The following is a 22,208-nucleotide window of genomic DNA, read 5'->3' on the forward strand; positions in this document are numbered from 1 at the left end:
TTGTTAGCTCAGGGCCAGGCTTCCTCAGCAAAAAGAGGAGGATTGGCAGCAGATGTTAGTTCAGGGCTAATCTTCCTCAAAAAAAATAAAAAATGTATCATTCTTTTTAAAAATTGAAAAAATATGTAATCATTGAAGTTAGTTCTCTTAAGCATGATTGTAAAATACCAACTGAAATTATTCAATCATTTTAAACAAATGATGTCCTTACAGTGATGACCAGCAGTGTTGTTTGGAAAGCCACAGTCATTTCTTCAAGAGGAAAGTATACCAGTGAAAATTATGTGGCTACTTTGAGTAGAATTGGTCAAGTGATTCTTTTGTATGATTAAGATATATATAGTTGTTTAAGCATGATTCTTCAAGAAAGCAATAGTGATTTTTGCATAGGGAGATTTTGGTAGAAACTTCTTGGGACTAAACAAGTTTACAGATGCATTTAAGAATTATTCATAAATGTACAATTCTAAATTAAAACATGAGTACGTTTTCAAAAGCATTCAATTTAGCTGAAACAAGATATAGCTGATCTTACCTATTTGAATCAGGATTGTCCTCAGGTAAATTAAATCATGATACACTATTGCAGTGAACTCAAGTGCAATACCTTGTAAGACATGTAATTCCTCCTTTAGTTTGCACATCTTTGTATCTGGTATATGGGCAAAGCCAAATTAAATTTAATTTAAATTAATTCCAGCACTAGACTAAATGAGCAAACTTACATAAAGGTACTAACTAGGTAAGTGTAAAGCCAGTGGTTAACAATATGGGAATACTTTTAGAATTACATTAAAACTGTCTTGGATGTCCTATCCCAAATCTTAAAAAATATATATGGTAAGCTAAGGCAACAGTGAATTTTAAAATTCACTTTCTACCAGTCTCTATATGGAAAGAAGTAGATGCTGAATACCTCAAGATGCCAAGGGAACAGGCAACATTGGAAAGTTGTCACAACACTCTTAAAGACAACTGACTATATCCAATTTTCTGCTGACTTATTTCTTCAGAACTGGAACTAACACAACTGTCCTTTGCTGTCTTCTACTTTGATTAGAAAGTTGTTTCATGTCTACTCTTAAAATACCTTTCAACTTTTCATGATTGATTTAGTGACCTCACGTAAGTGTAACAGTAGGTGAAACCCCAAGGAATATATAAAATCATTAATGCTTTTGGTCTTTGGAGTGGCTGATGCACAGCCAAAGAAATTTCTTTTTTATCCCACAAAATGACTTTGAATTCAATCCGAAGCGTAAACTTACAGTTGTAAATGTTACTCTGGGTTAGCTTATAATAAGTTCTCTCATCGTAATCAAATTATTTTAAAATTTACAGTACAGAAGTTAACCTTGGTATTATTAACATCATTATGTGCACTTAACCGAGTATATTTCGATTACAATTTCAGTCGTTAGATTTTTTTTCAGAATGCCAACTATTTACTTCCTAATATGGTTAGGTATCTAATTATCTAGAGCTATCTGAAAAGATGTGTGTTGTCTTTGTTAATCCTCAGAGGTCAAAGTAATAAAGGAAATATTTTCTCATAAGGCTTCTCCAGATATAATGTTCCTATTGGACCAGACAAGTAAAGATTACTTTTTAAAAATATTTTGGATAAGATGACTTGGTTCTTTCAGCTGCATTAGTTGATTCTTCCAAATTTGAGATCAGTAAGTTTATTCTTATCACTGACTAAGGGTACCTGAATTCTTTCAATTGTCTCCTTCTTCACATCTCCCACAAGACATCACCAAAGACAAAGAAAGATGAGCTTCTGGCCCAGTTTTTGCTTAAAAATTCCAAAGCACTAGGAGCACTTTAAGTTTGGTCTCAAAAGGAGTTGTTTATAAAATCAAAGGGCTACCAACTGCCTGCTCATCCTGCACTGAAGCACACGACGACGGTTTCAGACCTCCCTTTTTGGTTCGTTAATTAGAACAGTGAATTTCATTGCTTAAGTGTGTAATTCTACAGTGACTAACAGTATTTGTTTTTATCGTTTCATTAGGGTGGCTATTAATTTTAATACTTTTACTACTTGTCATAGCTGGTTGTAGTTTTATGAAAGATGTAATTTATAGCTAAAGTGGCTTATTTATGCATAGCTGCCTTTTTTGTTGTTCAGCAGTGTTTCTCAGCTATATAATCAGTTTCAGACTGGTTTTAAAAAAGTATAGCTGTGGCCAATGAATGTATTTATTTGTTGTTTCACTAAATTGTAATAAAATAGTACTGTTAAAAATAAAATTGTGCTTTTATGTGGAGCACATTATCGTTTTCTTAATCTCTCTTAATGGCCACACTGATTGAGTTTCTATCGTAAGAATCCTAATGCTACCAAAGAAAAGAGAAAAACATCAGGAATTACAAATGACAGTGTGCTGTTCGTGAGCTTATCATTACTGACATCTGGATGCCATGCCCCTTAGTATTATACACTAATCTGATATGAAATGCCATACACTTTAAAATACCAACATACTATTACATAGTACACATTTATTCAAACATTAAGGTAAGAAAAATCACTGTATGAAGTAATTTATAATACCTCTCCCCTTCCCCTTAGAATCTTAAATAGGAATAAATTTATCTAGCCCATAATCCTTGGCAGCTATTCTTTGATTATTCAAGAAATTCCTCAATGTTGCTGCCTTTTCCCTTGAAAGGAGACGGTTTTCGTCCGTAATGGACTGCTTTCATAGACTGCCAAATCCACACCAAATGTTGAATACAATTTCAGGAGCTTTATCGACCAAGTCCACAAATCCTTGGGGGTCCACTCATCTTGCCGTAAGAATATTTGGAGTGAAGGAATGACCTCTAACAAAGTCACTTTAAAAGCACTTTATTCAACAAACAGTTAAGTTTTCATATGCCAAAAAATATGCTATGGGGCTGCAAAAATGGAAAAAGTTCCTTTTCCTGCCCTTAAGGAGCTCACATTCTAGTAAAGGAGGGTTTAAAAAATAAAAATAATACAGCACAGTAAGTGACACAATAGAGGTAGGTTGTAATTACAGTGGTGACACAACAGAGGGAGTTAGAGGAGCAAGGGAGACTTCCCAGAGGTGGTGTCTGACGCTGGGCCTGTGAGGACACAGAAATTTTCTAGCAGGAGATGGACGACCAGGGCACTTGACACAAGGAGAGTGGCGCACACCAAGCTGGAGGCCTGACCGTGGTGCATTTGAAGAACTGTGAGTGTGTTTCATCAGAAAGCTGGGGGAGGGTAAACACCAAGCAAAGGGGTTTGGCTTTCTCCTGGAGGTGCATGAAGTCACTGAAGGGTGTTAAGCAGGAATGACACTGTTAGAGTGCTTCTAGAAAGCCTACCTTGGTAACATTGTGGAGCAAAAGAGAAGAGACAGGCTGGGTATAAGGAGACAGGTTAGTGCAGTACTCCAGGCAAGAGCAGTGAAAATGGAAAGACAGTGACGTATCAGAGTTGGAGATGAAACCCGTAGCGCTTAGACACTGGCTGGATGACAGGGAAACAGGAGACGACCGAGCTAGAGAATTCAGATGACTGAAATGTACCAAGGCAGAAGAGTAGATTTTGGGGAGAACGATTGTTTTGAGACACACAGGTGTCCATGGGACAACCAGGTGAAGATATGCAGTAGGCAGATGGATTCAGAAATCTAGACTAAAGATAACAACTTAGAAATCATTGAACTAGAATTACCCTAGAGTGGAAGTGGTGGTGATCAGAGCAAGAGTGAAAGCTGGGAATGACATTTAAGGCATAAAAGAAAAGAGGCTAAAAAGGAGGCATCCAGGAGAAGTGAAATGAAGGGAGCGAAGGACTAAAGAAGGGCTGTGAAGACTGTTGAATGCAGGAAAGAAATCAAATAAAAAATGGGCTGTGACCTGAGCTGTGGATTTAGACGGGGTTTTAGACTTCAAAGGAAGAGACTGAAGAACTGTAGGGCCAAAAGCCAGATTTTAGTTAAGGAGCAAGTGGGAGGTGACAATGTGAAGATAGGACTATTCTCTCAAAAAGACTGGCTGATAAAAAAAGGGTGGGACATAACACGAGAGTTAGGCTACACAGACAGAATTACCATTCGAACCCATCTACCGTACTTTCAGAGTACTACAAAGGTCCTTAAAATTTACATATGGTGCTCGCTTCATAGTCCTGTGAGTCTTTATTGGCAGGTTAACATCTTTCTTTTCCTGCCCTATTCAAATGAGGGGGAACAGGAAAGCAGGACATACATTGTTAAACTTAGCTCTGTGATTATTCATTTAAAATATACTGATTACATATTCATACATTCAATAAGTATTTATTGGATACCCATTACGTGCTTGGCACTACACCAGGCCTTAGGGACACAGAGAAGAAAAACCGTACAGCAGTGTAAAATGGCATTTCCGAACCATTATATAAATAAGCCCTGCTTTATTAGCACATGATTTCGAGGTATACAATTTCTTTTTTCCCAGCAATTACCATGTGATATAAATTCTTAAACCCCTTCAAATATTTTTATCTTTGAAGAGCTTCCACTAATGAAAACCTCCCAAAACTACAGTTTAATTTTAGGGAGAAAAAGGAGATAAACTTCATGTACAAAAGACAAACGTTACCTGCCCTATGACCATACAGATCAAGCATTAATAAGGCAATAAAATTCAAAAAGAACTTGAGAGATTGGAACTCAAAATGATTCCTTTTTCTAAGGCTTATAGTAGTATAGTTCCAGGGATTTTTTTTAATTATTTGGTATTACACACTGAAGTATTTAGGGTTCAAATGGCATAATGCCTGTAACTGACTTTCAAATGACTGAGGAAACAACAGTCTCTGTGTGTGTATATACAGATAGAGCATTAAAGATAAAGCACGTGTGATTAGTGAATCTGGGTGGAAGAGTTTTGCACTATCCTGGAAACTCCTCTGTAAATCTGAAATTATATAAAAATAAAGTTTCCCCAAAATTCTGTACAGTATTAGGCAAAGTATTATGAGAATAAATATATAAATGTATTCAACTTTTCACAATGTTTAGAAATCCCCTATGCCTCTGAGTTGTCATTGTCCTTTTCTATACACCCAGACAAGTCAATCAAAGTAGCAATATAATCTAACAGAGATTGTTTCACACCAATGTATTCTAGGGTTGCCAGAGAAAACACAGGACTCCCGGTCAAATTTGAATTTTTAACAAGGAATAATTTTTTGGTATAAGTATACCCCAAATATTGCATGCAACATACTTATATTAAAAAACTATTTGTTGTTTCTCTGGAATTCAAATTTAGCTGGGCATTCTGTATTTTTATTTACTAAATCTGGTAACCCTAAATGTATTGAAAAACTTTAAGCTATTAATTATGGGTCAGTCATGAGCCTCCTTAGCATTTTCCTATTAAACACTTGTCACATGGGCCATAGTTTTACTTATATTACATCTTCTTACACAAAATTCTAGTGTGAGACTTAAAATATTTACTTAGTTTTACCATACATGAATTTGATAATCTTAATTTTATTCAAAATTAAACTTTAAAATTTGTACCACATTACCAAAGTATTACTTTTACTCACAATGTTATTATACATAGACTTAACATAACTAAAAAAAATTGTTTACTTAAAACGACATAATTCTCCTTTTATAAAAGCTTTATATAAAATGTTTGGTTTAAGACGTCACTGCTATTATGCCTTTGATTGAATTCCACTCTTTGGCCTCCAATGTCCACAAATAGGCACATTTCCACTGGTTTTCTTTAATGAATATTTTGTAACAACTTCCTGAAGTTTTCTAATTCTTTCACACTTGTAGAAATTCTGTAACCAAAAAAATTTCACTCAAAAACTATCTTAGATAACTTTTAAGTTATTCACTTTGCATTTTTAGAGCACAGAAAAATTCTTAATTTATTTCAACAAATTTAAAGGTGCATAATCAATTTAATCTATTTTGATGTACTTTAGTTCTTAATCTGACATGGTAAAACTAATATTGCCCAGAAATTAATTATTAAGTATTCATAACAGTATCAGTCATAAGTTTTAAGTTTTAAAATACAGAATTATAAAGTACATAAATGTTAAAATATTTAGATATTTTAAGTATCCAAAGCATATTCATATGCTTGTTATTTTAAGTATGAAAGTATAAAGTATATAAGCCTTAAAATATGTATTTTAAGTAGGCATAAGTATATGAATACTTAAACTAATCGTTATGCCATATTTAGTAAATATACAAAGAATCAAGCTTCTAGACAAGCTTTTAGACTACAGTGAGAATAGTAAATGCGTGCCCAAACTGCTTCCACTAGTTTTTATAAAAAGTAAAGTTAGTTCATTATTTTCAATGTACTTTAGCGCTGCTCTCCACTGTGAAAAAAGCAGCAGATACTCAGTGAAATAGAACTGTCAAGCTTCTGTGTACTAAAGAATAATTCTGAAGGTCAATTATTTCAAACCCAAAATAACAAATTGTAATTTTTTGAAAGTGAAGAAAAAATTAGAAAATGTTAGATTTTATAAATCTCTGTATTCTTTACATATGTCAAGCGAGAAGGAAATGCAACTACACTTAAATTTTATAATGTAAGTTCATTTCAAGCTATGTTCTACAACATTCTTACAAAAATGTTTATCATTCTCATAAAAATTAATTATTTTTAAAAGAATTATTAACCTTTTTACATAATGGTGAATTCACAAGGAAATTTTACATATACACCTGTATTAAACAATATGATTTTTCCAGGACCTTCAAAAAACTATTTGGGCAGCACAAAAGACTACTTTTAAATAATTAGAAAAAATATACACATTCAGTAAGATGAACATTAAAATTCAATGAGTAAATTAATCATGATCATCAAAGTCCACAAAGGAAATAAAGAATATCATCTGATGATCGTTATGTGTCTCCATACTTAAAGTACTTCCTAAGACCACGGAATTCTGTAGTGAGATAATTTCACTAAAAAGGATCTTTCTTACCCAATTTTACCTGAGAGTATACATGTTGCATTAGACTTACGTGGTAGCAGAAACAATTTCAGAACATTCAAACTAACCTTCCAAATGCATTAAATAAAGATACAATTTCTTGTCTGGTTAGATGGAATTCATAACTGGGCCCACTTTCTGGCATATTTGCTATCAGTTTCTCAGAAAACAAGATCTTCAGAGCAGTACCCAAACCCTGAGTCTATTATAAAAATAAGAAAAAAGAAAATCAGAAAATTCTTTGTGCAAAAAAAGAAAAATAATCAAATTCTTTGTGTGAAGAATAAAAGTAGGATCGCGCCAGATGTGCTTACCTGAAGCTTTCCCCACAGTCGGCATTTCAAACAACCAACGCAATCCATGATTCTTGAAATATTTCTAAAATGCAGACGAAAGTCCTCCTAAAAACAATTTAAAAAAACTTTACTAAGATGGAGTATTACAGTCAAGCACTAAGTTCTCTCTGCGTGCCTTCTATGTGCCAAACACTGCAAGGCGCCGTGCAGGACGACAAAAGGGGAGAGAGTTAAATTCGGCATTCGCTGAGCATGGCCAACACCAGAGTCTCCATACAGACAATTTCTTCTCCACCACAAATCCAAAAGTACACATTACCGTAATCTACACCTAACGAATTAAAAAGACAAGGTTCAGAGAGGTGAGGCACCTTGCCTAAATTCCCAGATCTAGTAAACAGCAAACTTAGACCTCAGGCCTGCCTGACTCGGAAGCTGAACTTCAATAAAAAGAGGGGCCAGCCCCTCGGCCATGTGGTTGGGGTTCTGCGCACTCCACTTTGGCAGCCAGGGGTTTCACGGGTTCACATCCCGGATGTGGACCTACTCCACTCATCAGCCAGGCTGTGGCAGCATCCCACACACAAGGTAGAGGAAGACTGGCAAAGATGTTAGCTCAGGGCAAATCTTCCTCACAAACAAAAAAAGAGAGGGGGAGGGAGAGAAAAATAAAAATCTTTGGTTTCATCATAGTTATATTAAAGCCCTTCTTTCTGGCATTAATTAGGTAAAACAATCAGGTCTTCTTTTATTAGTAATAGCAGCAGCAGCAGTAGTAGTTTCATGCAGAAATATACAAAATACAATGAACATCCATGTGCCCTTCACCAAGTTTTAGAAAGAATCCTTTACAAGTACAGTTGAAGCCCTCAGTGTATCCCTCCCAAGTCCTACTTCCCACCCTGTGTAACTATTCCGAATTTGGTGTTTCTTTTTGTTCCCTTTTTTGCTTTTTATACTTTTAATATATGTGTATATATCCGTGAGCCCCAGGTCTGTTGTTCCTAATAGGGCAACAAGCACCAAGCTCGTCCAAAAGTAGTGTAAGTCCTTAAGGAAGGAGGAGAAAAGAAGGGAGACCTAGAAGATATCCTTCTTTGACTCCAGCGGAAATCACTAACTGATCCTGCAAGTGGCTCCCTCTGGCCTGGCCTTACCCTGGAATCCCACGTTTACAGCACTTTCCATATGAGGTTTGACACATGTTTCAGACAGACTATCCATTACACCAACTGGCCTAGATTTGGGGAGCACACAGTGTTTCTCCTTTTTTTAATGCGATAAACCACACTCTGGCCTCAACTAGAAGAGAAAAGGACCAAAGATCTAAGAATGGAAATAAATCAGCAAAGACTGGAATGCACTATTCAGCGCAGCACTTGGCCCACTCGGGGATGGTCTCTCCCCAGATGCTTTACTCAGCTGGAGACTGAAGCAGCTGTAACATGTAAAAGATCCTTAATAGATGGCAGAGCTCATATCCTTATTAATACAAAGGCCAAATTATTAACATTAATTATTACCCATATGCTAGCAATATTCCATATCTTGTGTTTTTGTACCTTTTGGACTGAGTTCAGTAAGAGGTAATCCTAATTTTAAACCTACTTTTAAAAGACATTTACCCAGTAATATTACCCTAAGGAGAGTTTGGTGATCTGATCTGAGGTTTCCTATAAACTTGTATTTCAACCTTAAATTAAAGAAAAAAATCACACTTTTAATAACAACAGGGTACTAAAATTACTCTGAGGTACACGTCCCCATCTTGTAAGGGGGTGCCCGCTGCAGGATTTCATAGTTGCTATGAGGGCCCACAAAATGCTTATGTAAACAAGCACTGTGCAGACAGAATAAATAGCTCACATGTGCGCACTATGAACTCCAAATGGATATAAATGTGATGATCAATGAAACAACTTTTACTTAAAAAATGGTATTAAATGCAGAGTGGCTTTTTGGCAATTATATTTTCACAATCAATAGATACTAAAAATACCACTGTCATGGGGAAAGGCCTTGAAAGTTTGTGACTAAAGAGACTCTCATACTTGTAAAGGTTGGAAACCTCTGTTCTAAAAGACTGCGCTTGCCTCTGCAGACATTATCGAAACTCAGTATTTGAATCTGTGTTAATTCACATCCTTGACCGTGGCAGCTCTTGAGTAAACTTTTATATGGCATACACAGAGAGTTAGCATGGTTGCTTACAAGAGCCAAAATAACACCGTCAAATAAAAACCAAGCACAAGTGCTTATGTAAATTCATTATACGAAAACCAAATTAATAAGCTAGAAACTTACTAAATGAGGAGAAATTCCTTGTGACTTCCACAAATAACAATGTCCAAAACCTGAGTGTAAGTATTCCACAGTTATCTTAGATGAGAAAATTTTACGATCCTTAAAATAACCAAAACCTAAACGGCTCAGCCTCCTAGCTCATGCACACGGTGTGTTGGTCAACACTCAATTCGTCAGCGGGCAGAGGTGAGGCGTGACGCGGGCAAACACTGTGACTGACGCTCAACAAGACCAACTGACCAAAACCAACTCCCACCCAAGTCTCAAGCGTCTTCAAGATCCTACTCCACTTTGAACTCTCTTTCCTGCAAATCTTCTATTTCTAACCATACAGTGATAGAGTATAAAGGAGACAAGATTTTAAAATGAACTTATAAATGTGACTATTCAAATCAACCCTTTTTAAAAAGTAAATATCTGATATTAACAAGTTTTCTTGTTTTCTTACCCCTTCTTATAAAAGAATTCAGAAAAATTATCTGTTAAACTTTCATAGGACATCAAAGCTGAGTGTTTCCGAGTTTTGATAAAGGTAAAACATTGTGAGATATTCTAGTCTGCACAATATAAAAAGTGTGTATGCCAAAACACCCTCCAATAAGCCAACAAGCATACTAAAAAGAAGGAAGATAGCAAAAATAGAAGGAGAAGGTCTCATTACATCATCTTCCCCCTCACTTCCAAGTTCCTGGAAGCTGTTTGGGAAGTTATATAAGTATACTATTTCTGGGTATATATTTCTAGTAAGAATGCTTTAAGTAGGAGGTATGGGAGGTCAAAAATAACTATCATCTAATGGCAAAAATACTGAGTGCAAAAAAGTATTTTGTTTGCAAGCTTCATAAAATCAGCTTTTTTCATTACATAAAGAAACAAAGAACGAGAGAAAAAGGAAGATTGTTTGTTACAAATATGCTGATGAAATCAGATCAAGCCCATTGCTACTGAGGTCCACCTGCCTTTGCTTATCTACAGCTTTGTAACTGAGAACAGTCACAGAATCTTACTTAAGTCCTCAAATAGACTAGAAATCCCTTGAGGGTAGGAGCTGTCTCTTCCTTTAATTACAAAAATCATGATCTGCACATCATGAGTGTTTAATAAATCTTCCTAGTAATATTTCATATTTGTAGTATTCTGAGGCAAATATACGGGAAGAGGTCTTTCTTGCCCAGGGTCACACCTCTTGTAAGAGGCCAAGCTAAGACCAAACTCCACTGTGTGGGGTGTCAGGTCTTCTGCTCTTCCATGACTGCATGGTGGCATTTCTAAAGGCCTTTAGTTCCCAGTGATTACGATGAATGACGGAATAACACTGTGTCCTCTCCCCTAAAGAGGATCCTTTAACTGAAACCATCTGCAGAATTCTCCTCGGCAGTAGACAAACACCGCCACTCATGCTCTAGAGCCCTTTCTCTGAACCCATAACCTCCAGTCATTACACGCGATCAGCAGGGTGACAGCCATCTGTACGGCGTACAGTGGTACACAGATCTCAGTTGTTGTTATTTTGAACATAGCACAAACCAGACAGATCTTGAGCTGGCCCTGCCTTTGGACTTCATTTTTTTGAGGAAAAAAGATTATAACTCTGATTTTTCATATAATTTCAGGATATAAATCAAGATTTATTAAGTATGAAACATGGGCTTACATTCATATCTGCATAAGAGTTTTGTATTTAAAAAGTGAAGTTATATAAAATAATTACCTTTAGTTTGTTTGCTTCTTTTTTATCCCCAGCAAAAAACGAATTCTCATCAAAATGCAAAGGAAATGACCTGCATTTTAAAACACAGAATATTCATTTTCATGTATTATAAAATATTAAAAGTCCTGCTGATGCAAGGTCAGTGATGAATAATATAATTAAAATAGAGTAGAATATACAGTAAAATCAACACTCTGATGCCCCAGAACAAATTCTCATCCTCAAAGACAAAAGCTAACTGTCTAATACAGTAGAAGTTTGGGTCCAAAACCCAATCTGTTCAAGTAATTATGAAAATAATGCAAGTAACAAGTACTAAAGAATGGCTATTAAAACTAAAAATACGTGCCTTCTAGTACCCAGGCCAAAATAAAAACAAAGCTCAATTCTAAAAGACCTATGAACAAAATTAATTTTTAATTATTTTTTACATAGTTTTCCTTTCCCTAAATTGACTACTTAGGAACTTAATTTTAGATACCATTTGTCACTATTCTATTAATGTGTAGTTTAATATACAATTTACTTGATTTCATGAAGTATTTCCAGAAGTAGCATTTTGTTTTCTGCATCCTGAATTTTATTTCCAGTGAAGAGTTGAAAATCTGGGCGCTCAAAGAATGGTACCACTTTAGATAAAGCCCTTAATTCTATTAAGTAGAGAAAATACAAGTTCTTAAGCCTTCTTGGACCTTCTCCTTTGGTCAAAATTCCATCGAATCGCTGCTGAAATTCTGTAACGTTGTGTCCCCATTTCTTTTCCAACCAGGTATCTGAGAAGAAAGAAGAATTAAATATTAAAAACTGAGCTTTAAAATTAAGTAAATTAATTTCATTTTATATTTCAAAATACATATAAATATAATCACAAAAATTGCTTTTGTCCTAATTTAGCCTTTAATAGTTATATATTAATATTTATCTTCTAGAACCCATCCTTAAAAAGAAAATAAATTTAATGTTTTACTGAGAAACTAGGTTTAACAAAAATCAAATTTCTGAATATAAACATATATAAAACCAAAATGCACAATTAAAAAATGACTGACTGAACTTACTAATGAGTTTGAAACCCTACTTAAAATTAAAGTTACTCTATATTGTCTCTAAGATTTGAGAGAGACATTAATTCCACAAGAAATATGTTACTGATGAAAATCAACCATGGTCTCATTTTTCAACAGCTTTCTTAAAGCATAAAGAGCAGCAGGAAATGCTTTTCCCCACTGAACTCCAGGTCTGAAGCTGGCACACAAATAAAAGGTTCTGATACAGCAATATCTAATGAGGAACAAACTGTGCTGTTAGCAGCTATTCTAATTCCCACAACAAGCAAGAGAACATTCCAAAGCAACGTGTACAATGCTGCGCAGCTTCTTAAAAGAAGGCAAGGAGAGCTAAGATCGTGCGGAGCCTTCTCTTATGCTACCTAGAGTTCCTACGTTCCTGCTTATTAACATTGAAGAATGAATTTTTACAATCTAATATTCAGCAGAGTCAGTCTTTCCCCATTCACATAAATTACCAGGAACATTTTAAGAATACCTAAGAACAAGTGTGGAGTGAGCAGGAGTGAACGTTACATACCCTGCAGTAGATACCGTGCACTCAAATGCACGTTGATGCTTGCATGCAGGCCAGAGATAAGTCTGTAGAATGCTCTTTTTTCTACACAGAGGCCTAAAAAAAGCAATTTGGAAATAAAAATTTCATATGTGAAACTAGTAAGATATAAAATTAATTTTATGTCTCTTTAAAATGAAAAATATTTATCATTTAAATTTGTTTTAAAATTTCCAATTACCTTCTAGCCAACTGTAAAAAGTGTTCTCTGAAATTAAAAGAATAATAAGTCACAAGATTGTAAAAACGCCAAAATGTAAGTTTTTCAAAAGTTTTAAAGTATTATAGCAAATTTGTGCCCAACTGATTTAAAGATTGTTTAACTAAAGGTTCAAATTTTATTTGCAATTTCTCCCAAGGAAGGAGAGAAGCGCCTTGTGCAGCTTCAGCGAAGAGCTCCGCAGCTGAGTCTCCAGAAGGCGTGAGCGTGGCCTCAGGCGGCCCCGTCTCATAACTTCCTGGATAAAGTGTTCTACATGAGGCTAAAACACAGAATTTAAATAGTAAGTCAATCCATGGAAAAATACTTAGCCTTGATAACAGCTCATGCTATGAAAATTAAGAACTTATTGTGTTTTTTTAAATTAGAAAAGTAAATAAAAAGTATAAAATAGAATTGGAGGTATATTACTTGTATATAACTCATCATATACTATGCCATTCAATATTTGAAAAGAGTAATTCAATGAAACGTTACAAAACCAAATATTAGTTATATTCTATGATGTAATAAGATCACTGTTCATATACTCAAACCTGGTAATTCTGCTTTTAGAATTACGTGCTAAAGAAATAATTCAAAAGGGGGGGTATAGTTTGTAAAAGACAATTATGTTATATATAATTTTTAAAATGTGAAATAACCAAAATGTACAATAATGCCTAAGTTAACATGATAGAATACTATATAACTAGTTAACATGGTAGAATAATATAAAACTATTAAAATGGCAAGAATGTGGAACATGACAATATGTGAAAATGTTTATTTGGAATAATATACAAAAAGGCCTAAGAAATAATTATTATAACTACATACGTATTCTATGCATGTGTTTGCTAGGGATGGCAAACACTGTACTGTACAGTCCTTCTCACCAAAGTTGCTTATAGTGATATTGAAAATGAACAAACAAGCATAAAAGTAACGGAAGGAATGACAAAGAGAAGCAGCAATAAATTAGACTATATGAAAACTTAAACATCTGTTTGTCAGAAAACTTCACAAACAAAAGCAAAGTGGAAACAATAAAGTGAGTAAAATGTATGTTGCAAATACAACAAACAGATACTATCCTAAATATATAAAAAGGTCATAAATGTAATAAAAATGCAAGAGTATCCATTTAAAATGGGCAAATAACATGAACAGAGAATTCACAAAGGAAAAAATACAAACGGTCATAACAGATAAAAATTGCTCAGTCTCACTCATAATAAAAAATGCAAATTGGGGCCAGCCCTGTGGCGGAGCAGTCAAAGTTCCACATACTCCGCCTCAGCAGCCCAGGGTCTGCAAGTTCAGATCCCAGGTGTGGACCTACTCCACTCATCAGCCATGCTGTGGCGGCATCCCACGTGCAAAAGTAGAGGAATATTAGCACAGATGTTAGCTCAAGACTAATCTTCCTTAAGCCAAAAAAAAAAGAGGAGGATTGGCAATGGATGTTAGCTCAGGGCAAAATCTTCCTGACCAAAAAAAAAAAATCAAATTAAAACTACAGAGATACCACTTTTAACAGTAAAGATAAAAATATGATAATACTTAATGATGACAAGGATCAGGAAAAACTAGCCAGCACACTGATTGGAAGGGGTGTAAACTAGCACATTCTTTCAATGACAAAAAGCAATCTGGTCATATGTTATCAACAGCCTAAAATATCCCTATCTTTTGATCCAGTACATCCAATTCAAGAAACCGAGGCTGCTAAGGATGAATGTTCATGTCCCACCTAAACTTCACATGCTGAAGTCCTAACTCTTCATGTGATGGCATGTGGGGGTGGGGCCATTGACAGGTGATTAGGTTTAGATGAGGTCGTGAGGGTGGGGTCCCCATGATGGGATTAGTGTCCTTATAAGAAAAGCAAGAGACATCAGAGGTCCTTCTCTGCCATGTGAGGACAACACGAAGGCCAACCATCTGCTAGCCAGGAAGAGGGCCCATGCCAAGAACCAAATCTGCTGGCATCTTGATCTTGGACTTCCCAGCCTCGAGAACTGTGAGAAAATAAACGTCTTTTAAGCCCCCAAGTCTATGGTTCTTTGTTAGAGTGGCCTGAGCTGATGAGGACCTAGGCTAAAGAATCAAGCAGACACGAGAAGAAGAATATACAAAACTATAAATATATCTGTTATATACTATCAACATATAAATAATAATACTTATCAAAAGATTAACAGAGAAGCAGTACGAGGTAGTAAGTAACTAAGAGCACACAGCCTGGAGCCAAACTGCCTGATGTGAACCTGCTACTCACAAGCCCCACAACTCTCGCTGAGTCACTAAGCCTCACTGGGACTCATTTTCCTCAGCTGTGAAGTGGAGATAATAATAAAACCTCCTAGGATTGTCAAAAGAATTCAATGAAATCATATTTGCTTTGAAGAGTACTGGCACATAGTCTTAGCCATTATCATTATCAATTATTTTGGGGTTGTGGGATTACAAGTGATTTGTTTCCTTATAAAAACATTTAGGCTTTTCTCCCCCAGGTTGTGGACCATGAGCTGGGAGAGTGGGAGTGTAATACTTCTTGGACCTAGTCTTCAATGGAATTTTCAATTGTCTTACAATCCTGAAGCAGTTATTCTCAACTTGACTCGATTCTGATCCAGTTAGATAACCACCTAACACACAGCTGTCAGAGAGAACCATATCTGAGCAAAATGAGTACTTATGAATACACTCATAAATGAGATGGCTGCTCCAAGCAGAGCCTCCACAGGTTAACATTTTCTCTGATAACGAGACAGATGGAGAACTTCAAAAAGTACTGAAAAACCAAAACAGCCTCCTCTACTGTAGCTAGAATACAGCATAGAACTAGGAGAACCCAGGAACAAGAAGGTTACTCAAGTGAAAACTACAGGATCACCCACTAACAAAAGATGAGGCATCTTTGGAAAAGCAATCTTACTACTGAAGAACTTCTCTCCCAAACAGTACAGTTTTGATTCAGTATTTTATTTAGCTGCTACCATTACTATAACATAAAGTATAATAATAAAACAGCAATGTTATCAGACTCTAGTATTCTGTTATTTAGACATAAGGCAAAGCAATTCATAAAAATAATGTTCAGAAGATAGAGGATTTTGAGGCAGAGGAAGTGATACCTCATATTTTAGCAATTTCTTCCAGCTGGACTAAAGCTAAGTACTGCTTCCTCTTATCATATTGTTAAACATATGGGCTTAAAAACAACAAAAATAATTTTAATCTCAGTCATAAAGCAAAAAGACAAAGTAAACCTAACAAATGTTAAAATTTTTACCATTACAATTAACTTAAAGAGTTGGGAGTGATACCCACACCCAAGAGTCAGCATAAGCCTGGGAAGCCAGTAGATCAACTCTGATCGTGCCTGGAACCTTCTTCCTACGTAAAACCCGGCAGGTCCTAGAGCTCAGCCAGGAAAGGAGAGGGAGTTTTCCCACATACACAGAGGCCGGGCAGATGCCTGCTTCCATGGGCAGAGGCTCGAACACATGGGCGAATTGCCCTACTGCCTAATCCCAGGCACAACAGCCATTTTCCCTTAAACTGTGCTTTCACCTCCAGAATTTTAGACAAAGAAATAAAATTAACTTCTTCTGAGTCTCAGATATGGGAAGAAAAAAAGAAGGTTGCCAAATAAACATCTGAATGTATAAGCAAATTCACATGTAATATAGGATAAAGAAATTGTACTTACCTTCACTTTTCCCTGAAAAACAAAACAAAATGTTTATTATTATAAACTCCTTCCAGATGCCCCTTTTAAATTGCCACTTTCATAAAAATAAGACTTTTAATAATGGTTAGTTTTAGTCCATCAGTTCATCCACATAAGCAAAGTCAGAGGGAGGAGCTTGTGTGGGCCACTCTGTCTGGTGGTGACACGGGTTGCGTGTGCTCTGACTAAATGAAGAGTACAGCTCATACAGAACTCACCGTGGGGCGACAGGAAGGAAACCTAACCCACCACTGGAGAGCACTCATAAATACCCCCAGGATGTACAGTTATTTGGCTGGCAGAGCCTTTTTTCACATTTATTTATCCTAAAGCTGCAACATAGTTTCTGCTAAAGATTTGTGGTATTGTTTTGAAACCTCCAGACTGACATTATAAAATTTTACCTTATTCAGGAATATTTTTAAAGACTATGTGGAAGATTCAACTTATGCACAATTCAGCAGTTTGCATGTAGCTGGCTCATTTACTATTGAAAAATTATCTTCACTTGCCCACTTTTATTTAATGCCATCAGTTTGATTACTCAAGTAACATGTGCTCCCTGTAGACATATGCTAAAAAAAACATCATCCGTAACTCCCTCTGCCCAAAGATACACATCATTTACATTTTGGGAAATGTCCTTTTCCTCTGTCTACAGATATTTAGATATATTAATTACATTTTTACAAAAACATATTATACATACTGTTTGATACCTGCTTCTTTTCCTCCATATATTATTGATCACTATTGATGTAAATGAATACAGACTTTCAGCAACACATGTAATGGCTGTATTCTAGTATGTGAATATACCATAAATCATTTAACCAGTTCCCTAATGACAAACATTGAAATTGTTCCCATTTATCTTTAAGATAAATGAAGGTGGTTAATTGATTAAATTATAATGTGAGTTCATAGTGAAGATCACCTTGTCTAGGAATTCCCATTTAATCTGATATTACATCAACAGCTTCTACTGAGTTACCATATGTGACTCCATATAAAGCCAAAAGCCTTATTTAAAGATCTTCTTTCATTCCTAATCTAAGAAAGACTAGTCTGCCAACATTTAGGGAATGATGCAATCTCACTGCTTACCAGGAGGAAATTTATGTTTATTGACTATATGAGATGAGCAGCTTTTCAAATAAATTTTAAAAATTAAAACCTTACACATTTGCTAAAAGCACATCAAAGATTTCATCAGTAAGCACATACTCAGAGAAGAGGGATATATATTTCCTATGGAAAAAGTCTGAACTCATACACTGAAATGGTTTATTCAACAAATCAATCTGCCTATTCTAGGCTGCGCAGAGTCTATGAATTTCAATTTTCCATCCACTCGGCATCTACACAGTGCCTGGCACACAGTAAATGGTGGATAATCATTTCTTGAAGGAACAGTGATTTTCATTATTGCAGATGAGACCATTAAATGAGAAGAGCAATTTTCATTGGTCATTTATCTAACAAACTACTCCATCTATTATGTGCCCGGCTCTGTAGGAAAAGATGAAACCAATCAATGCTGCCCGTATGTCCAAAGTACTAGGGTAGAACAATGGATATATAAATAACAGAAAAATAATGCTGGACAGTGGAAAGGGCTGTGAGTGAGACACAACATGACCTAAGATCAATTCACAAGGAGACAGAGGTCCCTGTAGTGAGGAGAAGCAGGGGAAGGTTTGTGGAAAAGGTAGCATTTGGGCCAGCCTTTGAGTGAAAGCAGAAAATGAAAAACGTTCAACATGTGAAGTTGAAATCAGACTCCCAATACATACAACAATTTCAGGTTTGGGGAAAGATTTGAGGCAGATGTTTTTTGGATATTCACTTAACTAAACAATTAGTAAAAACAGTAGAAAAACCGAACATACACATTCTGTAAAATGCATAGAAGAATAAATATATAACCTAGTCTTCATCCTAATGGCCTAATGCCATGAACTTCATTACAAAATACTCCTTACTGAAGTGTAAATTTTTTTTTTTAAAGATTGGCACCTGAGCTAACAACTGGTGCCAATCTTCATTTTTTTTTTTTTGCTTTTTCTCCCCAAATCCCCCCAGCACATAGTTGTATATTTCAGTTGTGGGTCCTTCTAGCTGTGGCATGTGGGACCCCGCCTCAACATGGCCTGGTGAGAGTGCTATGTCCACACCCAGGATCCGAACCAGCGCAATCCTGGGCCGTTGAAGCAGAGCGCACAAACTTAACCACTCGGCCCTGGGGCCGGTCTGAAGTGTAAACATTTTAAACAGCAATTTCTCTGCAAGGATGAGGTATAACTTCTATGGAAACAGGAACATAAGATCTCAAATGCTCTTGCCAACCCTTATCTGGCCTTTCTCTTCCCTGTAACCAAAGTTCACTGGCTGACAAATAATATAACAGTGCAAATAAACAACTCACCTTGACCAGAAGCCAAAGGATTTAAAGGTCTTTTAATGGTCTGTGGCCTAGAAACAGAAGAATTAAAGTACAAAATATACCTAAGTTGCTATCATATCAGAATTATTTAAGTAAAGGTGAAATTATCTCAGAAAGTCCCTTAATGATTATATCCCAAATCAAATTGTTTTGCTAAGCTTATAAAATATGTAGTTTTCTCTAATTGCTTTAAGGGAGGGTGGTTGTTATTTGTTTGAGTGATAATAGTTTCTGATCTTTTCCCATTGCAGCAGCCAGAAAGTCATTTCCTAATCACTTCTTCAAACAAAGGAAAAAAAAAATAGCAGTCAAGCTCTTCTCCTAGAAACACTACCTTGTTTTTATGTGTATTATTTATATGTGTGCGCACACATGGCACAAAGTGCACTCCTAACTGTCCAATAAGCAAAAAACATAAATACCCAACATGGCATTAAAATAAAAAAGGGGAAACAGTGTGGGCGGATTATTTCCGTTTAGGTGATCTCAATACATCCATTTGCCCTGTGGCCATCAGGTTTGCTATGATTTCAATAAAAGGTATTTTGTAGTAAGAAAAAAAAGAGTTACTATGTCACTACAATGCTTTTCAATCTCAAAATGCCCCTTCATCAGTAACTGCAGGGATTGTTGTAACATCTATTATTTAAATTTTACAAATTTGCACAATTTGAAACCTTTGAGAACAGAACATGTAAGCTATATTTTAACATATTCAATTTAGTGCCTTACATATTGTTTATATTTTAGAAATATTATTGGAATCATGATATAAATTAGTTAAGGAATAACTATAAATCTAATACAAAATCTAACAAATGCTTCAGTTGGACTCTATTTTAGTTCACCTTAAAAAAAAAAAAAACCAACCCTTTAAAGTCAGTCACTAATCTCAGTAAACCAAACATTCATAATAATAGTCAGGAGAATTTAAATGAAACACATGGCAGAAATGAGTAAATAATGAAAAATCTCCACTTTCCAAACTGGAGAAATTCTTCAAGTCAAAAAAAGAAACATCTGACATTTTACTGGCATAAGCATAAGTGCTGATCTCTTATGCTCATATTTGACTTATAAAAACTGAAACGTATTACCGCCATATCTGGGAATTCCAAAGATTTTCCCAGAATTCTCCCCAATCTGAGATAGCACAACACACACACACAAACACAAGTTTCTTCCCAAAACCAATAAGCACGCTGTTTAGAGCCTGGAGGCTTACACGTGGGTAAACTTGAAACACGTCTCAGTCACCCAGGGATCAAACTGATGGCTTCCGCTGTAGTGGTTAAGAGTGCAAAGCAGGGTCTGCCACGTACTAGATCTCTGACACTGGACAAATCATTTAGCCTTTCCAAGTCTCAGTCTCAGTGACGACTACAGCACACGGTTATTGCAGGGACTAAAGGAGAAAATGTATGTAACACGCTTAGCACGATGCGGCGTACAGGGAGCACTCAAAAGTGCCAGTTATCACAATTATTCTCTGAGATTAAGTTAACTTTAATTTTAAAGTGGGTGAAATAACTCTAGCCACAAAAACAGAAGTATAGAGCACCAAAAAGAGAATGAGGAGTTACATACTCTCATCTATTCTCTGCCACTCACTACACGATCTCGGGAAATGAAATAAACCTCTCTGGCGCTAGGTGACCACATCTATGAAATGAGATTCTATCATCCACTCGAGGAACACTTGTTAAGTGTCTACAATAGTCCCATAAAAGTCTAATACTATTCTGTCTTTTCAAGAAGAAAGAAATATTTGTTGAAACTCATGTCTACATGTTTCCCCAGAGGAGAACTGTATTAATGAATAAGTATGTTCCTATGTCCAAATACATCCTTTAACAAAGTGAAATTGACTTGTACTTTTAAATCATTATGATTTCGTTTATAAAGAGAAATCACTACATCTTCCAATAATTTGTAAATGAAAATGACATATACTTAAAACAGTTTTCTTCGTAGATGACATTCCATATCTTCCAAGCATCTGGTCCCTTGTAACCCGTGTAGCGCTCAGGATTAAGGAGCAAATCTACATATTCAGCATCAGGAGACTGTATGTCTGTAAAATAAAATGTTTTATTAAATCTTTCTTTCCTTCAATTCCCACAACAAAGCTCGGCTACAGCGCTGCACTCCACTGATTCTAAGGCACCAAAGACGCCACAACGCCTCAGGGATTTAAAACAACAGTCTAGGAGTAGGACAGGAGAGAAAAGAGGAAGGGACAAACAGATACATTAAAGGTACACACTGGTTGCAAAGCATCCTGCTTTTAGAAATGGTAAAAAACAGGAATATGTAAATTTTAGAATTGATGGAAGATGGTAACTCAATTCTCATAAGCTATCCAGACAAAGAATATACTATACACTTCCCTCCAAATTAACCACAAGTAATTCATCTGTAACTAAGTAAATGAAAAAGTATTAGTACCATACACTGTTTGTTACCAAATACTCCTTCTTACCTGACCACCATCAAGATCCACCACAAACCTGTCCCAGAGACAGAACCCTAAACATGCGAAGTTGTATGCAAGATGGCATCTGTGTCAGCATTATTTATAAAAGGGAAAGTCAGAAGCAACCTCAATGTCCAACAGAGCAGAGCAGTTAAAAGCACAGGCCCTGGAGCCAGAGTGCCTGCTCAGGACCAGGCCCCGCTGCCTCACCGTGGGCAAGCTCGGGAAATTCTCTGTGCCTTGGCACCATTGTCTGTAAACTGGGGATGATACCCATAGTGTCACTGTGAGACTTAAATAAGTTTATGTGTGCAAAGTGCTTAAGACGATGGTAAAAAAATAATAAACATTAACTAGTGCTATTAATACTATAGCTTAAAAGATCATTTTGCAACCAATAAAACTGTTCAGTAC

General features: G+C 35.9%; 1 protein-coding gene across 3 annotated transcripts in view; it reads right to left on the bottom strand.

The window, feature by feature from the left end:
• Positions 1 to 2,841: 2,841 nt before the first annotated feature.
• Positions 2,842 to 22,208, bottom strand: part of ERO1A (endoplasmic reticulum oxidoreductase 1 alpha) — a 52,364-nt gene continuing 32,997 nt past the window's right edge. The window contains exons 7-16 of one of the 3 annotated variants that reach the window (XM_046647250.1): positions 21,272 to 21,392; positions 19,301 to 19,347; positions 16,852 to 16,863; positions 13,113 to 13,139; positions 12,896 to 12,988; positions 11,835 to 12,081; positions 11,309 to 11,378; positions 7,312 to 7,398; positions 7,066 to 7,199; positions 2,842 to 5,815 (exon numbers count right to left, since the gene is read on the bottom strand). In XM_046647250.1, the coding sequence (XP_046503206.1) occupies positions 5,755 to 5,815; positions 7,066 to 7,199; positions 7,312 to 7,398; positions 11,309 to 11,378; positions 11,835 to 12,081; positions 12,896 to 12,988; positions 13,113 to 13,139; positions 16,852 to 16,863; positions 19,301 to 19,347; positions 21,272 to 21,392 (899 nt within the window). In that variant the 3' untranslated portion in view covers positions 2,842 to 5,754. The remainder of the gene's footprint in view (positions 5,816 to 7,065; positions 7,200 to 7,311; positions 7,399 to 11,308; positions 11,379 to 11,834; positions 12,082 to 12,895; positions 12,989 to 13,112; positions 13,140 to 16,851; positions 16,864 to 19,300; positions 19,348 to 21,271; positions 21,393 to 22,208) is intronic. The other 2 variants (XM_046647251.1, XM_046647252.1) reach the window with 2 other exon arrangements.

Source organism: Equus quagga, chromosome 20 (genome assembly GCF_021613505.1).
Source record: "Equus quagga isolate Etosha38 chromosome 20, UCLA_HA_Equagga_1.0, whole genome shotgun sequence".
NCBI lineage: Eukaryota > Metazoa > Chordata > Mammalia > Perissodactyla > Equidae > Equus > Equus quagga.